This window comes from Ambystoma mexicanum, chromosome 7p (genome assembly GCF_040938575.1).
Source record: "Ambystoma mexicanum isolate Mex_15411 chromosome 7p, UKY_AmexF1_1, whole genome shotgun sequence".
Lineage (NCBI taxonomy): Eukaryota > Metazoa > Chordata > Amphibia > Caudata > Ambystomatidae > Ambystoma > Ambystoma mexicanum.
In genome coordinates, this window is record NC_090939.1 from 230,552,844 (window position 1) to 230,567,761 (window position 14,918).

General features: G+C 45.6%; 1 protein-coding gene across 3 annotated transcripts in view; it reads right to left on the reverse strand.

Annotated features, from left to right (window-relative positions):
- DOP1B (DOP1 leucine zipper like protein B) overlaps nt 1–14,918 on the reverse strand; it is a 1,145,257-nt gene that overhangs the window by 246,252 nt on the left and 884,087 nt on the right. For all 3 annotated transcript variants that reach the window (XM_069636119.1, XM_069636117.1, XM_069636118.1), the window contains exon 31: nt 8,330–8,391. In XM_069636119.1, coding sequence (XP_069492220.1) covers nt 8,330–8,391 — 62 coding nt within the window. The remainder of the gene's footprint in view (nt 1–8,329; nt 8,392–14,918) is intronic.

Here is a 14,918-nt window from a genome sequence, read left to right on the forward strand (position 1 = left end):
GCACAGTGGGTCGGCTGAAACCCAATTGGCCGCAATAAGTCTTTTGCCTGCCCGCAGCACAATTGTCAAAAACATTTTCTCGTATTTAGACAAGTCTACTTCACCCCCGATGCCCAGGAGTACCATCTTGGGATCCGTAGGGATTGGTGTCGCCAGAGCGGCTGAGATTGGGGAGCCAGTGGGGCTGGAATTTCCTTTGCCCTGGATAGCGCCAATTGGACTCTACGTAAATTCATTTGAGTCGATTTATTAGGCATGAAACCACATTGTTCTGGGTGGACGAGGGTCTCAATCACCTGCAGTAGTCGGTTAGCTAGTGTTCTGGCGAGGACATTTGCGTCGCCATTAATCAGGGATATCGGACGATAGGAGGCGCATTCCTCTGGAGGTTTCCCGGGCTTGTGTATGACAACTATGCGTGCCTTTCTGAGGTCTGGGGTGAGAGCTCCCAGTTCTCTGCTGCGTAGGAACATGCGATGCATGTGGGTAGGTAACATGCAACCGAGGCATTTCCATGTCTGTCGGGAACCCATTGGGTCCTGGGGTTTTCCCAGGTTGGAGTTGTGCTAGCGCCTCTTGCACCTCGGTGTCGGTGATATCAGCATTCAGGAGATCTGATTGGTGCTGTGGGAGTATCGGGAGCTCTATTTGGTTGAGGTAGCGTGATGGTTCAATTGGTGGGTTCCCAGTGGGTGGGGTATAGAGGTTTTTGTAGTAGGTTGCGAATGCCTCGACAATATCAGAGTCTTCTGTCAACAGTGTTCCATCTGGAGATCTGATTGCCCTTACGTGTCCTCTGCTTAGTTCGCGTCTCTCCAACCAGGCCAAAGTCTTGTTAGCCTTGTCGCCCCGTTCGTATATTTGGCTCCAGACTAATTGGTGAGCAGTTGGTGCATTGTCTAGAGATACGTTGCTGAGGGCGTCTTGCGCCGTGAGCATCGCCTCCTTTGCTTCTTGGGTGTTGTGTATTAGGATTTGTCATTCACACTCCAAGACGCGTGCTTCTGCTTCCCTGACTTTCTGGACTTGGCGTTGTTGGTAGGCAGAAACCGCGGAGATAGCCTCCCCACGGAGGACTGTTTTGTACGCCTCCCAGATCGAAATCGGGCAGTCCACGGAGCCTTTATTGAGTTCGAAATATTCTGCTGTCTTTCTTTCCAGCTCCTCCGCAATTTCAGGAAGACGGAGATGGTATGCGTTGAGGCGCCAGGAGTTTTTAACAGTTAGAAGGAGCGGGGAGTGGTCTGAAATTCCTCTCGCGAGGAATTCAGTGTCGAGATTGTCGAGAATATGGGTCATATTGCGGGGGATGAAGGCGTAATCAATCCTGGAGAACGATTTGTGGACACCCGTATAGAAGGAGAACCCTGCCTCGTCTCCATGGAGTGAGCGCCATGTGTCCGCCAATCCCACGGCCTCGGCGAGCGGTGTGGAGGGGGGCGTGTTCCAGGTCTCCTATGGGTTCTATCGACTGCGATGTTCATGACTTCATTAAAGTCCCCTCCAAGCACCCACGTATCAGCCTCTTCTTCCAGGAGCAAGCTCTGTAGTTCGGAGAGTAGTTCATTCGTCAGCGTGGGGGGGGCATAGATCGCTGCCAGGCCCCACTTCTCGCCCCAGATGTCCGCTAGCAACAGTACATAGCGGCCCCGGGGGTCCGCTCTGATCTTCCTCACCGGGAGAGGGACTCTCTTATGAACGAGTATCATCGTGCCCCTAGCACCTTTCGTGAATCCGGCATGGTAAACATTCGAGTAGTTGGATCTTTTGAAAAAGTTGGTGTTTGTGCCTATCAGGTGTGTTTCATTTAAGAGGGCGATGTCCGGCGAGTGTTGGTTTAGGTACTGGAGCACCAGTCTCCGCTTTATGCTGGAGCCGAGGCTGTTGACGTTCCAGGACAGTATTGTCATCTTGTTGGAGTTCATCCTGTCTGCGCGAGTCCTCTTGTTGGGGTGCTGGGAAGATTAGTGGCAGTTGTGCCTTTCTTGGGGGCCAATGTCGATCTCTTCTCAGAGGAGACATCCAGGGGTTGCCTCGCATTGAAGTGCCTGATGACTGGCAGACTGTTGCGTCCACGGTCCTGGCCAAAAACAGTTTACATTGCCTGTACTCGTCGGTTTCCAGCCTTCTTGTCTCGTGATTCCGTTTCCATGAGCCCCCAAAACTCCCCCCACCCTGTACTTCGCCCCCAACTGGGTGCACCTGTCGCCCAAACATTGAACTTATAACTAGGTGAACAAACTTATAACTTGGTGAACTTCCTCGGGATAACCCTGACTGTGATAGTGCCCGCGCCGCATCAGGGGCGGCGGCCGCTAGTTGAGCGCTCCCATGTTATTACATTGCAGATTAGTCCCCCCGTTGCATGGTCCTTACCCCTTTTCGGTGGGGGTCCCCGTCACGTCGTTGTCTGCGTTGTTCGGAGACTGAGGGGGCGATGGTCAGTTGGACCGGGGCCTCTGTGTGGGCGGTCCTGGTGGCGTGCGCCTCGCTCTGGAACCCGTGAGAACTTGGGGTCCAGCCAGTCCCATGCATCTTTGGGTGTCCCTCATAGTGGACTTTAAGCGATGCCGGGAAGAATAAAGCATATTTGATAGAGAGCGAGTGAAGTTTCTTCTTGACCGAGTCAAAAGATTGGCGGGCCTTCTGGTCGTCCTTGGTGTAGTCGGGGTAGAACCCGATCTTGTAGCCGTTGTGTCAGGAATAAGGGCTGGTGCCGCCGGGGAGTAACTAAGTTTGCTTATTAAAGCATTGGTAAAGAGAACTACATTTCCCAGCATTCCGGAGAGGACCTGTAGTTCAGCGCAAGTTGCCTCGCGTTGCCAGCTGCAAGTAATGAAAGGAAGCATAAAGCCAACACGCTCGCGCCCGCAGGTGTGGCTTATTTTGTGTTCCTGGATGGGTGCGGTCGGAGCGAGACGTGAGCGAAGCTTTCCTTACAGCCCGTAAGATGTTGGAGCAAGACGAAGCTGGCGGACTGGCTGGCAGTTGATACAGCGTTTTCTTCAGACTCCGAGTGGTCCCGTGGGGCCGCTCGGAGCTCAGATAAGTAACGGGCACATTACGCTGGTAAATACTGGGAAGCAGGATGAATGCGGGCGGGCTGGCTGACAGTGGTTACGGCATTTTCTTCAGACTCTGAGTGGTCCCGTGGGGCAGCTCAGAGCTCAGATAAGTACTGGGCACATTACGAATTTACAGCAAAGTGTGTGTTTTCAGTAAATCCTTGTTAAGGACTTTGATGCTTAATACTCGCGTGTTTAAAGGCACACGGCAGAGTGCGGACAATGTTTAGGGTTGCTAAATCAGTAACCTACAATACAGGACATTCAGGGTTAGGGGACAACAGTGATCTGGTGTCGTTGTCTGGGCATGTACATTATGGCTATATGTGTTCAGTGTTGCTTCAGCTTGCCCAACGGGCCATGTGTCATGTATTTCATGTATGGAATCTAATTCCATTGTTTTTGTTCATCTATGCTTGCTATATGTTTATCTTGTTACATGTTCACACGTATTAAGGTGTGTTTATATGATTTAGAGGTAGGCAGGAGGCAAGATTAATAACGCATACCCTATGTGTTTGGTTGAGTACAAGAACTAGATAAGGAGGTTTTTCCCTGTGTTCCCCTTTCCTATCCACCTTAGGAGTTCCCTAACCATCTATCCGGTGTTCCTACATCCCTATCCTATCCACAACCTCTTCCTAACTCCTCTTCCCCCCCATTGGCTGCCACGTGGTGTCCTGTGTATATAATCAGGCGCCTGTGCCAACCACAGGTGGAGGGTCGAATTCATTCGGCTTCTGTGGTTCGGGGGAGAGTGTCGATTTCTCTCCTCCATTATTGTGTGCATTCTGACACGTTGTAGGTTATCGGGACGGAGGCCCTTGCCTTTTGTAGGATCGCATCTCGGTCCCGGTAATTCAGCAGGCGTGCGATTATTGTTCTGGGCGGGGCACCCGGAGTTGGTGGACCGGTGGGGACTCTATGCAACCTTTCTATAGTGAAGAATTTGGACAGTTTTCTGGGGGCGAAGATATGAGCTAGCCAGTCCTCAAGAAAGAGTTCAGCGCTGGGGCCTTCCTCCCTCTCCGGTATTCCAAGGATCCTGAGGTTATTGCGCCGCTCCCTCCACTCACTGTCCTCCGCACGGTTTTCTAGTTGGGCTACTTTCTGAGTGATCGCGGTAAGTTGTTGCTCTAAACAGTGCACCGTGTCTTCTGTGTCCGAAATTCTCTGTTCCACCTCACCGACCCTGGTCGATAGATTGCAGAGGTCTTGGCGTATAAGGGACACCTCTGTGGATAGGCCTTCCATTTTGAGTTCCAGTGATGTTCTCGAGTCCCCAATCGCTTTCATGAGGTCTGTCAGAGAGATTGGGGGGTCATGGGGCTCTTTGCTGGCACCTTCCTCTTCTGGAGTCTGAGTCCCCTGGCACGGGCGGGAGGGGGCCCTGTTGTGTAGAAGTCCATTTTACTTTGAAGAGTTTGCCTTTTTGATTTTTCTTTCCCCATATCGCAGGTGGCGTGCCTGGTATGGACAAGGAGGATGGATGATGAGGCCTGGAGGGGGCCCTGCGTGGGTTAGATTGTTACGTCGCAGCAATACAGGGTGCCCACGGTGTGTCCACGCAAGGGCGACGTCGAAGACAGTGGAGCGTGCTCCCCCGGGGTGTGGCCCCCTCCTTCAGGGCTGCCAGGCGCTTGGGGGTGATGCCGTATGAGTAGGGGAGAGCTCGCCCCCGCAGTAGTGGTGCCCTGTAGGGGCTGTTCTGCAGGTTGTCCCCCACTGCAGTCCGAGTGTGCTGAGGCCTTGCTTAGGGTGGGTGGGGGGGGAGAAAACAGTCTTTCAAGGAAATGCGGGATCGTGCCGCAGTATTGTCCCCTGGCGTCGCACTAGCCAGTACCTATCTCCGCCCCTTGCAGTTCAGTTCATGGGCTTCACAGGCATGGCCGTGGAGGGGTAAGGGGGAAACAGGGCAAGCTCCCAGCCCCACACACACTCCTACCTCGCTGTAGCTGGGTCTGTTGCTGGGTTCGTTGCCCTCGTGTTGTCCACCAGCAGGGGAGCCCAGCACTCGATCCTTCTAGTCGTGCCGCGACTCGACCCTGGGCGATGCAGTCTCCCTGACGGGGAGGGGAGATTACTGGGGGGAGGCTGGCAGCGTGGGCCCAGGCCTGGGGCGAGCGGTGGAGCGTTTCCCTCGTGTTCCTCTGCAGCAGCCGTTCCGATCCCAGCGCCCTGCGGTGTCCCCAGGATCAGACAGGAGGGAGGGACCACAGTTGTGACTCTGACGGTGCCGGTGGAGCGCCACAGGGTTTCTCCTGCCGGTCTGCCGGTGTTTTCTCCGGCGCGTCCCTTTGCCCGGGCACTTCAGTGTCGGAGTGTCTCGGAGAGGGAGGGGTGGGCGGTCGCTTCGGTTCACACTGGGCTGGCCGCAGATCACCAGCCGGCGGTTTTCTGGCTGGTACTGGAGTCCCCCATTCCGATTCGTCCCCAAAATGTAGCGCAACAAATGTGTCCGCCGCTGTTCGTGAGCAGATGGGGTAATTTCGTGCAGCAGAAAGGGGTTATATTTTAGGATAAATGTAGCGCCCGCCGGGAGCCGAGATGTTTCGGTCCGCATGCGTCGCGCGGGCATGCGCAGTGCACAGCATTTGCCTTTAGGAATAATATGAGTCAACAAATACTACAAGGGATTTTGTCCAACCCATCCCTCTTAGGCCTCAATATATTAGGACAGAATAGCATCAGTCTCGACGCATGGAGTGAAGTAGAAGTTATTTGGAAGAAACTCATAAAGGGCCGAACTACACGGCGCCCTTATGACAGAATATCTACAGGCCCACGTGGCCCCGAATGGACTGATCATCCGAATAGAGCCACGCATCTTCTTAGAACATTTACAGTTTCAGAAAGATTGGTCTTATATCGCCAACAAATGCATACATGATTGGCTAGTGTTGATCATCAACACTGCCTAATCTATCTCAGAAAACTTCCGAGAATTAGAACAAAAATTGACATCCATCAAGGAACAAATTGATTTAGAACTATTCAAAACAAAATTGGCTGCATTAGATGTTGTGCTTAAAGAATTCAAAGAACTAAATACGTCGAGGAAAATACAAAAACTTAAGAAGGATCTAGCAGTGTTTGAACATGCAAAGGTATATCGGTATACTACGGAAGAATATGACACGCCTGTTTCAAAACGGGCACGAAGGGATGCTGCCTTTTCAGCAACCACACAAGGCTGAAATCAGAATTCCAGAAACAACAGCTCTTTTTCTTCCAACAATTCCAGCATAAATTCCTCTAACAGTGGCCAAGGAATGGGCTGGGGTGCACCATACAGACTAAGACAGCAAGTATGCTTTAATACACAAGACCACCCAGGAAATTACAGAGGGGTAGGCAATCAATATCGACAACAACCACAACCCCATTTTTTAGGACAACGCGGAAACAATCGGGGTAGGCCGAGATGGCAAACATTCTCGCCAAGGATAACCCGCTGCAGGGGCCAATCCTTCCCACAGCCAACCTTTTCCTTTCCTTGATAATGATTTTTTCTAAACACCACCTAAGACCAGAAGAACAAAACTTGCAGAAAGGTTTGTCGTTCATACCTACAGCATGGTACGACCCCTTCCAAACTAGGATTGAAATCACGCAGATGATGTGAAAGATCAGACTGAAACAATTCTTTGCTGATAAAACCAAAGTACCCAATCCGAATGACACTGGCCTACGCCCGCCATCACAATTCATACCTCCTCCACTGAGAAATAAGCACTTTTAAAGAAACTGAAAGAATTGGAAAACAATTTACCATTCATTAACAACAATTGTACTAAAGAAAAATTGCAGGCACTAAACAACTTAGCCGCAAATGACGATATAATTATAAAACCCGCTGATAAAAGGTGCGCCACAGTAATTATGGATCGTGACATCTATGACACAATGGTGAACACCCCCCTATTGGATGGAAAAAGCTATAGAAAATTGCCCGCAGATCCAACACCCATCATTCATGGTCTCATTGCATCAATGGTAGAGGAAGCATTGATGGATGAGATGATTACCGATCAAAAGGCAGCTTTACTAACACCATCGCACCCTAGGATTCCAGCCTTTTATGCCCTAACCAAAGTGCACAAAGGAGTGTTCCCGATACCAGGGAGGCCCATTGTCTCTGGGATTCTATCCATTCTGGAACCATCATCACAATACATGGATACATTTCTACTTAACGACATACCGAAAAATGCAGTCCTTTGTAAAGGACTCAACAGCCATGCTCACCTTAGTGGATACCCTACTTTTCAATGCCAACACCCAGTGGCTGGTAACGATGGACATTGAGTCTCTTTATACGAGCATCTCTCAAATGGAAACCGCTGAAATGGTTAGAAGACACCTAGCACACAACCCTAGTATTACGCCTGGCCATGGGGGCTTCATTACGGCACTTCCCGAACTTGCCTTGACAAAAAATGTCTTTCTGGTCAACAATCAATTCTGCAAATAACAAGGGGGTTCCTGGGAGACTCTCTGCCAGACATGAGTCCTGGTTACAAGAGCATTACCCAGAGTCTTCAGCTCACTATCTTTCACAAAGGAGAAATCTCCTAAACATATCAGTCTTTGTCCTGCCCTGGGGCAGTGCAGCACTGAAATGCTAGGCAACTCTCCTCTGAACAAGAGTACCAACAGCAACCCCAGACACGTGTTTCGGTCTGGTTGAAGCTCATCAGTAGGGTGTAGCTTACTTCCACATATTATATCAAAGAAAAACATCTTAAAATATTTTTGGTTTACAAGAATGTATCATCTTATTTTGGAATCATCTAGTACACAATTTTCTTCCGTGTTTTTTCTCATGTTATCAGACCCATGAATTTTTGCTTGTTGCACAAATGTAAGCACCCCAAGACAAATGTTTATACTACTATTTCGGGTATATCACTGATAAAGTGGGACTGCGTTTCTAAGGGAAAACCCCTTCTTCCTACTCATTTTTGAAATATTTGTATACACATGTATACAAATAACTTTTCAGCTTCTTCAAGGTCTCCTAAGAAAATAATGATAATTTCTACAGTTCATATTTTGCAATGCAGAGAGGTTCTTCTTACTTTGATAATATAAGCTTCATACGCATGTCATATAATATTAAAAAATAGGAGTAAATATCTGCCATATAAACTTCAATACATTAAACATACCTATGAACCTATGAAATCAAACTTGGCAATAATACAACAGGACATGGTCACAGTAATCAAAGTGTAAGGTTACCTAAACAATACCATACTTACTCATTAGGTCTTTAAACATGGTTTTTTCATGTGTCAGAAGATGATCGATAATAGACTTCCAACTAGGGAAAAGAAGCAAAGTATAATAAAATATAAACTGTTGTGGTTTATAGAATTTCTGTATTAAATGTTTATCATTTTATGTTTAAGAATGCCAAGGAGAATAGAACAAAATAAACTACATATGAAACAAAGTAAACGAATCTTCATTTTCTATTCAACTCTGCAATGAGAGGACAATGACACGTAATACGCACCCGTTTGTCAACATTCCCTAAACATAAATAGGTGTCGTCTAAACTACAGGGATCCCCATTAAACACAAGTGATGTATAACCTGACTTGGAATCTGAGTCACAAGGGTATGAACTGCTAGAAATAGATGGTGGAGTCCTTGATTTATGAACATGCAATATAATCCATTAGTTATTGCCACACAGGAAATCGTTCCTCTCAAATTCCTCAGTGATCACATTCTGCAAACTATGAAAAAATATAGTATCACCCACCCTAAGACGTTCACAAAACTAAACTAACAGACCATTTTAAGAAAGAATTTGTGATAGTTTCTTTCAAATATGGCTTCGAATTGACATGGGACACTGAGTTAAAGAGTGATCAGAAAACATAACTTGGGTAAGTTGATCGAGATCCTGGGATCTACTGTGGAGATGTCTGAGGAATTGGGTAGGGTAATCCCATCCTCCCACTAACAATTTGTTCACAAATAAAAATTAGTGGATAGGGCTTTTGAGGTTGGGTGGCATTTAAGATACTGTGTGAGACCCCCAGAAAGCTCCTTTGTTGCCCATGACCCCAAACCCATCAACTTTAAAGCATGCATACCTGTGTCAACATACATTAGAATATGTTGGTTTCAGTCATTCAGAGACATTAACACATGAACTTCTGACACAGTAGAATAATAAGCCCGATTCCTAGTAGTCTAGGAATTACATTTTGCATGAAACTAGTGATGGGCAGAAGTTTCAAAATGCTTTTTTGGAGGAGATGAAGGTTCACCCTAGTCTAGCGTATAGTTTTTATGAAGGTCGAGTACGATTTGTATGGTACTCAACCTTGATGGAGAGCACAACGAAATTCTAGGATGTTTTTCCCAAAAATTTGACAACAAACTGAAGTAAATGTCAAATAAATGTTTCTGTGTTTGTAGGGCCTCTGTGTGGCAGCAGTGTCCCAAACAAGAAGTGGGCTTATATTGTGACATGCACCATTTTAAAGTAAGTGCTGGTAACATTTGTATTTCACTTATGTTGAGTAAGTAATCAAAGTTACTCGACCTGCAGGTCTAGCAAGATTTTAAAGAATTTCTTGGGTTGGGGTGGAGTGAAGAAAAAGCTTGAAAGTATAAGGCGATGAGCCATTAAAGTATTGTCTTTAACACATAGGTTTCGAATATTTTGTTTAGCATCTGTTAGGTGGATATATTTAGAAAGTGCATTCCAGATGCATAGGAGAAGTTCAGTGAAGGAGCATGTTTGCAGTAGAGTGGGGACGGACTGTTGGTAGAGGCTGTTGTAGAGAAAATAGCATGTAGTTTATTGATTTTCTCTCTGAGGTATGAGAGATACTAACTTTGTAAACCAGGCATACATTTTGGAAAGTTCATTAGACTTAGTGGACAGCCAATTGAGATGGTGAAGCACGCGAGTGATGCTCTACCCTCTATTAACGCCAGTGATCATCAAATCTGGGTTCTGATAAAGTGCCCAAAAATACATATTTGGGCGTGTGCAACTAGCGTAAGCACCTAGGAAGCACCGCTTTGCACCGGACTCCCTGCAAGTTGCTCTGTGCATTTTTCTACGTTGGACATGGCCTGCTGGTATTATTGCTCTCTTTGTACTCTGGACACTATTTAGTATAAACTAAGTGCCAGGTATATTTATACCTTTTATTTTGTGTCATTTAGAACGATTTTCAGCAATTTCGAGTGAAGCCCCGCCCCCTTTTCAAACGAGATCTTAAAAGGGGATTTTCGCACGCACCAGCGCGCGCGCACCTAGCGGAAGCACTGCTTTGCCGCTTCGCTGTGGCGTCGTGGTGCAAGCTTAATTATATTTCAGGGCCTTCACCGATTTGCTTGTGCGTTCTTTTTCCTTTTCCATCCACTTGTGCTAAGGAGTATGAAGAAAAATCTGTACTCCTTGAGGACAAATATGCCTCCTCCCCACCTTACCTACCTTTTCATCTCCAAAACCCCAAGTTTGTTCCACTCCGAATAATCATTCTGCAAAAATCAGATTGATAACAAACAAATTCAAAGACACAGGAGGTCATTACGACCCAGGCGTTAAGGGTTAACGCCATCGTTAACCCTTAACGCCTGATTCCAATTTTAACGGCTGCTTTTAGCAGGCGTTAAAATCCATGGCGCTAAACCGCCTTGGTGCTAATTACGGCACCGTAATTTACGGTGCCGTAATTAGCGCCTTCCCCACTCCCATTATGCCCTATGGGGCAAAAATGGGAATGGGGAGGGGGAGCGGGAAATGGGGATTTACCGCCCCACTCACCTTGGAATGGGGCGGTAAATCCGCCATCCACCATGGTGTAAACACAGTTTACACCATGGTGGTAAAGTTGGTGTACTTACCGCCTGGGTCGTAATGACCTCCACTGCCTCGACTGACATAAAATGTTTCTATTCTGCCTATAAGTCGAATTAATCCACAACCAGAACTTTGAAAACACAATAGGAGAGAAGGCTTGGTATTTCAAAAATTGCTCTTCCCTGTGTGGAAGATGAGAGTCCATTGAATGATTTAAATGATGCAATAACTTGTAATGCTACCTTGTCCGATAGCACCGTTCTCAGGGGTGAGTCATTGGCGGCCATGGTGCCGAACAGCTTTGATAAACAGTGCGCCCTGTCCGGCGACATGGTCGCCATTGACCTAGACTCCCTGGAAATTGAATTTTCTATTCATATTTTCACCCAATATGTTCCTAGCCTGGGAAGAGAAAATGCAGTGTCGTCAATTCTAGCCCCTACTCAACAAAGATGTACTGTCACAGAGAAACAACCATCGAATGAGGGCATGAGTAAACTTTTGACCATCACTTTTGACGCCACGAGTACAACTATGAACACCATAATTACATTATTTGACATGCTAAATGACAAAATGGTAATGCAAAGTTCTCATAGCTTTCATATTAGCGTGGCAAACTAAGTTTGAGAAAACCTTTGATGATAAAATATGGCAATTGCCAATTGCTGGTTCAAAATTCAGTAGTGCTACTTCACCTATTAGAACTCCTATTCTAGTATCTCAACCAAAGAACACAGGGGTGAATGTCGACCCAAAACTTTGACAAAATAGTTTTGTCCGTGCCGTACATTGAAAAGATCATTACTGATGAAGTGTCTCCTAATGAAACATCAGCTAAAACACCAATTGAAGCCCAAGCCAGTGAAAGCAACACAATGTTTCTCTCGCTGTCACGAAAGAAAAGAAATGTATGCTTATGAATAAATCTCGTAAAGCAGCGACGGTTCTCCCTAAGAAAACAAACGTAACTATTCCTTCTTATGCCCCGTTAGACGAGCTTGTAGAAGCTGTGAAAATACATAAGAGTACCCCTGGGCCGTCGATTGTGGTGAGTGACACACCTGCTCTTCCATTGCCGACAAACTCTAATGCAGCATTAAAAGATCAGGCTAGTAAAGATTCTCAGCGTCAAGAAATTAGGTGGGAGATTGATGCCTATATGTCTAGATTCTCTAACGTTAAGAACTTGGGCGCCCCACTTGAAAATCTGACCGAGCATTGTGATATACAAATACAGGACAAAATATCGGATTGTAACAAAGAGTCTGAAGCTCATGATCATGCGATAAATCATGCAACATACAGAAGGGTGTGCCAGAAATGAGCAAGATTTCCAAAAACGTGCATTTCCCAATGACCAATGACCATAGGAAACAATCTCCCCCTGAAAGCAGGGGCCCCTCAGTCTGTTGAAAATGGCGATGAAATAGAGCGCATGCTCCAGGCGCTGTTAGCTAGAAAATCGTTGTGTGCACTAAATGTTACTAGCCCAGCCAAGCCTCTTAATTCCAAACCATTAATGACCCCACAATTGAAGGCACTCCCACGAGAGGTAAACACGAGAGGTAAACATGAGTTTCTTAATACTTGGATGCCGGCCGGCGCCGTATCCGCAGTATGATCTAAACCGGTGCAGCATAATGGAATTGTTTTCGGATGTGCCAATGCTGGATGATGTAAATAGCTCAGATATTGAACAAGTAGAATTCATTAACAACACAATGTTAAGCACTGTGAGATTATGGCTGTGATCCAGAGTTGTACGAAATGTTATTTGGCAAGCAAAGGAGGAACTGTTTCAGATGGGTTTTCACAACACAAGTTAGTAGGACCAGTGGAGGCGGTTGATGACCTGTTAAGTGCTAACCGTCATGGAAAAACCAGTTTCTTTGATAAATGTGATTAGTGAGAAAACCACCCCAAACTGTGTTTGTAATTGTGGCAGTTCCCGAAGTTAACTGGAGCAACAAAATGTAAAAACTTCTATTACACTTGTATCGTGAAACAAATGTGGGCATCATCACTTATTTAATAACCCAAGTTGTAAACTGGATCAATTTGACATAGTAATTCTCCAGGAAACGTGGCTAATTAACTCGCCAATTTGGAATGACCATGAAGTCCACGCAACTGTTGCCCTAAAGGGCAATAAAGGTCGCCCCATGGCAGGTCTTCTTACAAGTGTAAAGTCCAGTGCCAATCTAAGTATATGCTCCAAATGACTTCTCACAGTTATCTATTGTATCTGATCGAGTCACATTATATGCGTGTGTAAACTTGTACTGGAATCCCAAAGGTATTGATGATCAGAAGTTTCTATATGATGTGTCTACCATGTTGGATTATATTGCTCTAGTTCCAGATATTTTGCATATAATAGTGGCGGGAGATCTTAATTGACATTGTTTACATCCAACACACATGCAAGATAAAGCAAGGAAAATTCAATGGGTACATCTTATGAAATCCCGCTCTTTACATATGCTAATCGAGACTGGCACTACCGATGGTACTTTTCAGCACACATGGTCGGGTGGTGCCTCCAAAGCTACTATTGATTATATCTATGTAGATAGTGGATTACTATCTAAACTCACCTCATTTCAAATGGAGGATGCTTCCCATAGTGATCATAAAATGCTTTCAACGAAATGGTGTATCACTACCTGACAACCAAAGACAAACTCTCAAAAGATGTTGGGAACCCTTATTGTCAATCCCAGATTAAATGAACTAAAATGGTCAGAAAATTCTCTATTACATCTGGAGGAATCTCTTGCATCCACTTTTGCACATTCCGCACTAGAGAACATATATGTGATGTACCTTATTCCAATCTTATGCAAAATTTTGTCATTAAAGCGGTCACTAAGGGATTTCCATCTCGTAAACGTCACGCTTTTGATGCTGATGTGAAAAATAGAAAATCTCTCTTTCGTCAGCAAAAGCGTAAGGCATTAAAATTGCCGGCAATAAAAAGATTCAAAATTCTTGCCAACATCAAAACCATCTATAAAAATTGGCTTAAAGCACATCATGCTAAACTCTATCAGTTGGATGGCATAAAGATGCTCACATTAATCCAAGGCAAGTATTCAGCTCACATCTGGCAGAGATTAAATCAAGCCACGTTGACGTTCCAAGCTGTGTCTCAAATACATAGTGTCCCTGACCCTGAAACAATGTGGTTGGATCATTTTAAAAGAATTTATGACAGGCCTATGTCATCCCAAATAACAACTGATGGCAAAGTGCCAGAAGCTTTCCATCTTCATATTGATAAAGCAGATCTTTTGCATTACATCAATTTGGCTAGTCAATCAAAAGCCCCGGGCCCTGATGGTCTTTCTAACTACAGCCTGAAGCAATACCAATACTAATATGGTCACTTATACATGAACAAATAAATTATGCACAAACTATTCCCGCATCATGGAGACACTCAATAATTGTTCCTATTTATAAAAAGGGTGATCACAGTAAACGGAAAAGCTATCGGCCCATTGCACTGCTAGATGCACCCGGCAAAATGTATAGTTGAATAATACTACAAGAAATCAACAAGTGTACCCTGTTGAAATGTAGAAGAGATCCCTTTCAGTCGGGTTTTGTCTCTGGTTTGGGCACTTCACCAAATATGATAACGCTTAACATGCTAGCATCAAAATATCTGGGAAAAAAACAGGCCTTATATATGGCCTTTGTTGACTTTCGGATAGCTTTCGACTCCGTTGATCGCCAATTGCTCTTTACTAAGCTGGAACAATATCCAGCATCATTGCTAACTATAATAAAAGAATTACATACTGAAACAACTGTCCAAGTAAGGCTGAGTTTGGATGGACTGCTATCTGCTAGCATTAGAACAGAAAGGGGGCTAAAGCAGGGATGTATTTTAGCCTCAACCTTGTTTAATGTATTCATCTTAGACATAGGGGGTGCTTTCATGGATACCTTAGCAGATGCCCCCAAAATAGGAAACCAAAACATTTCCTGGCTGTTATATGCGGACA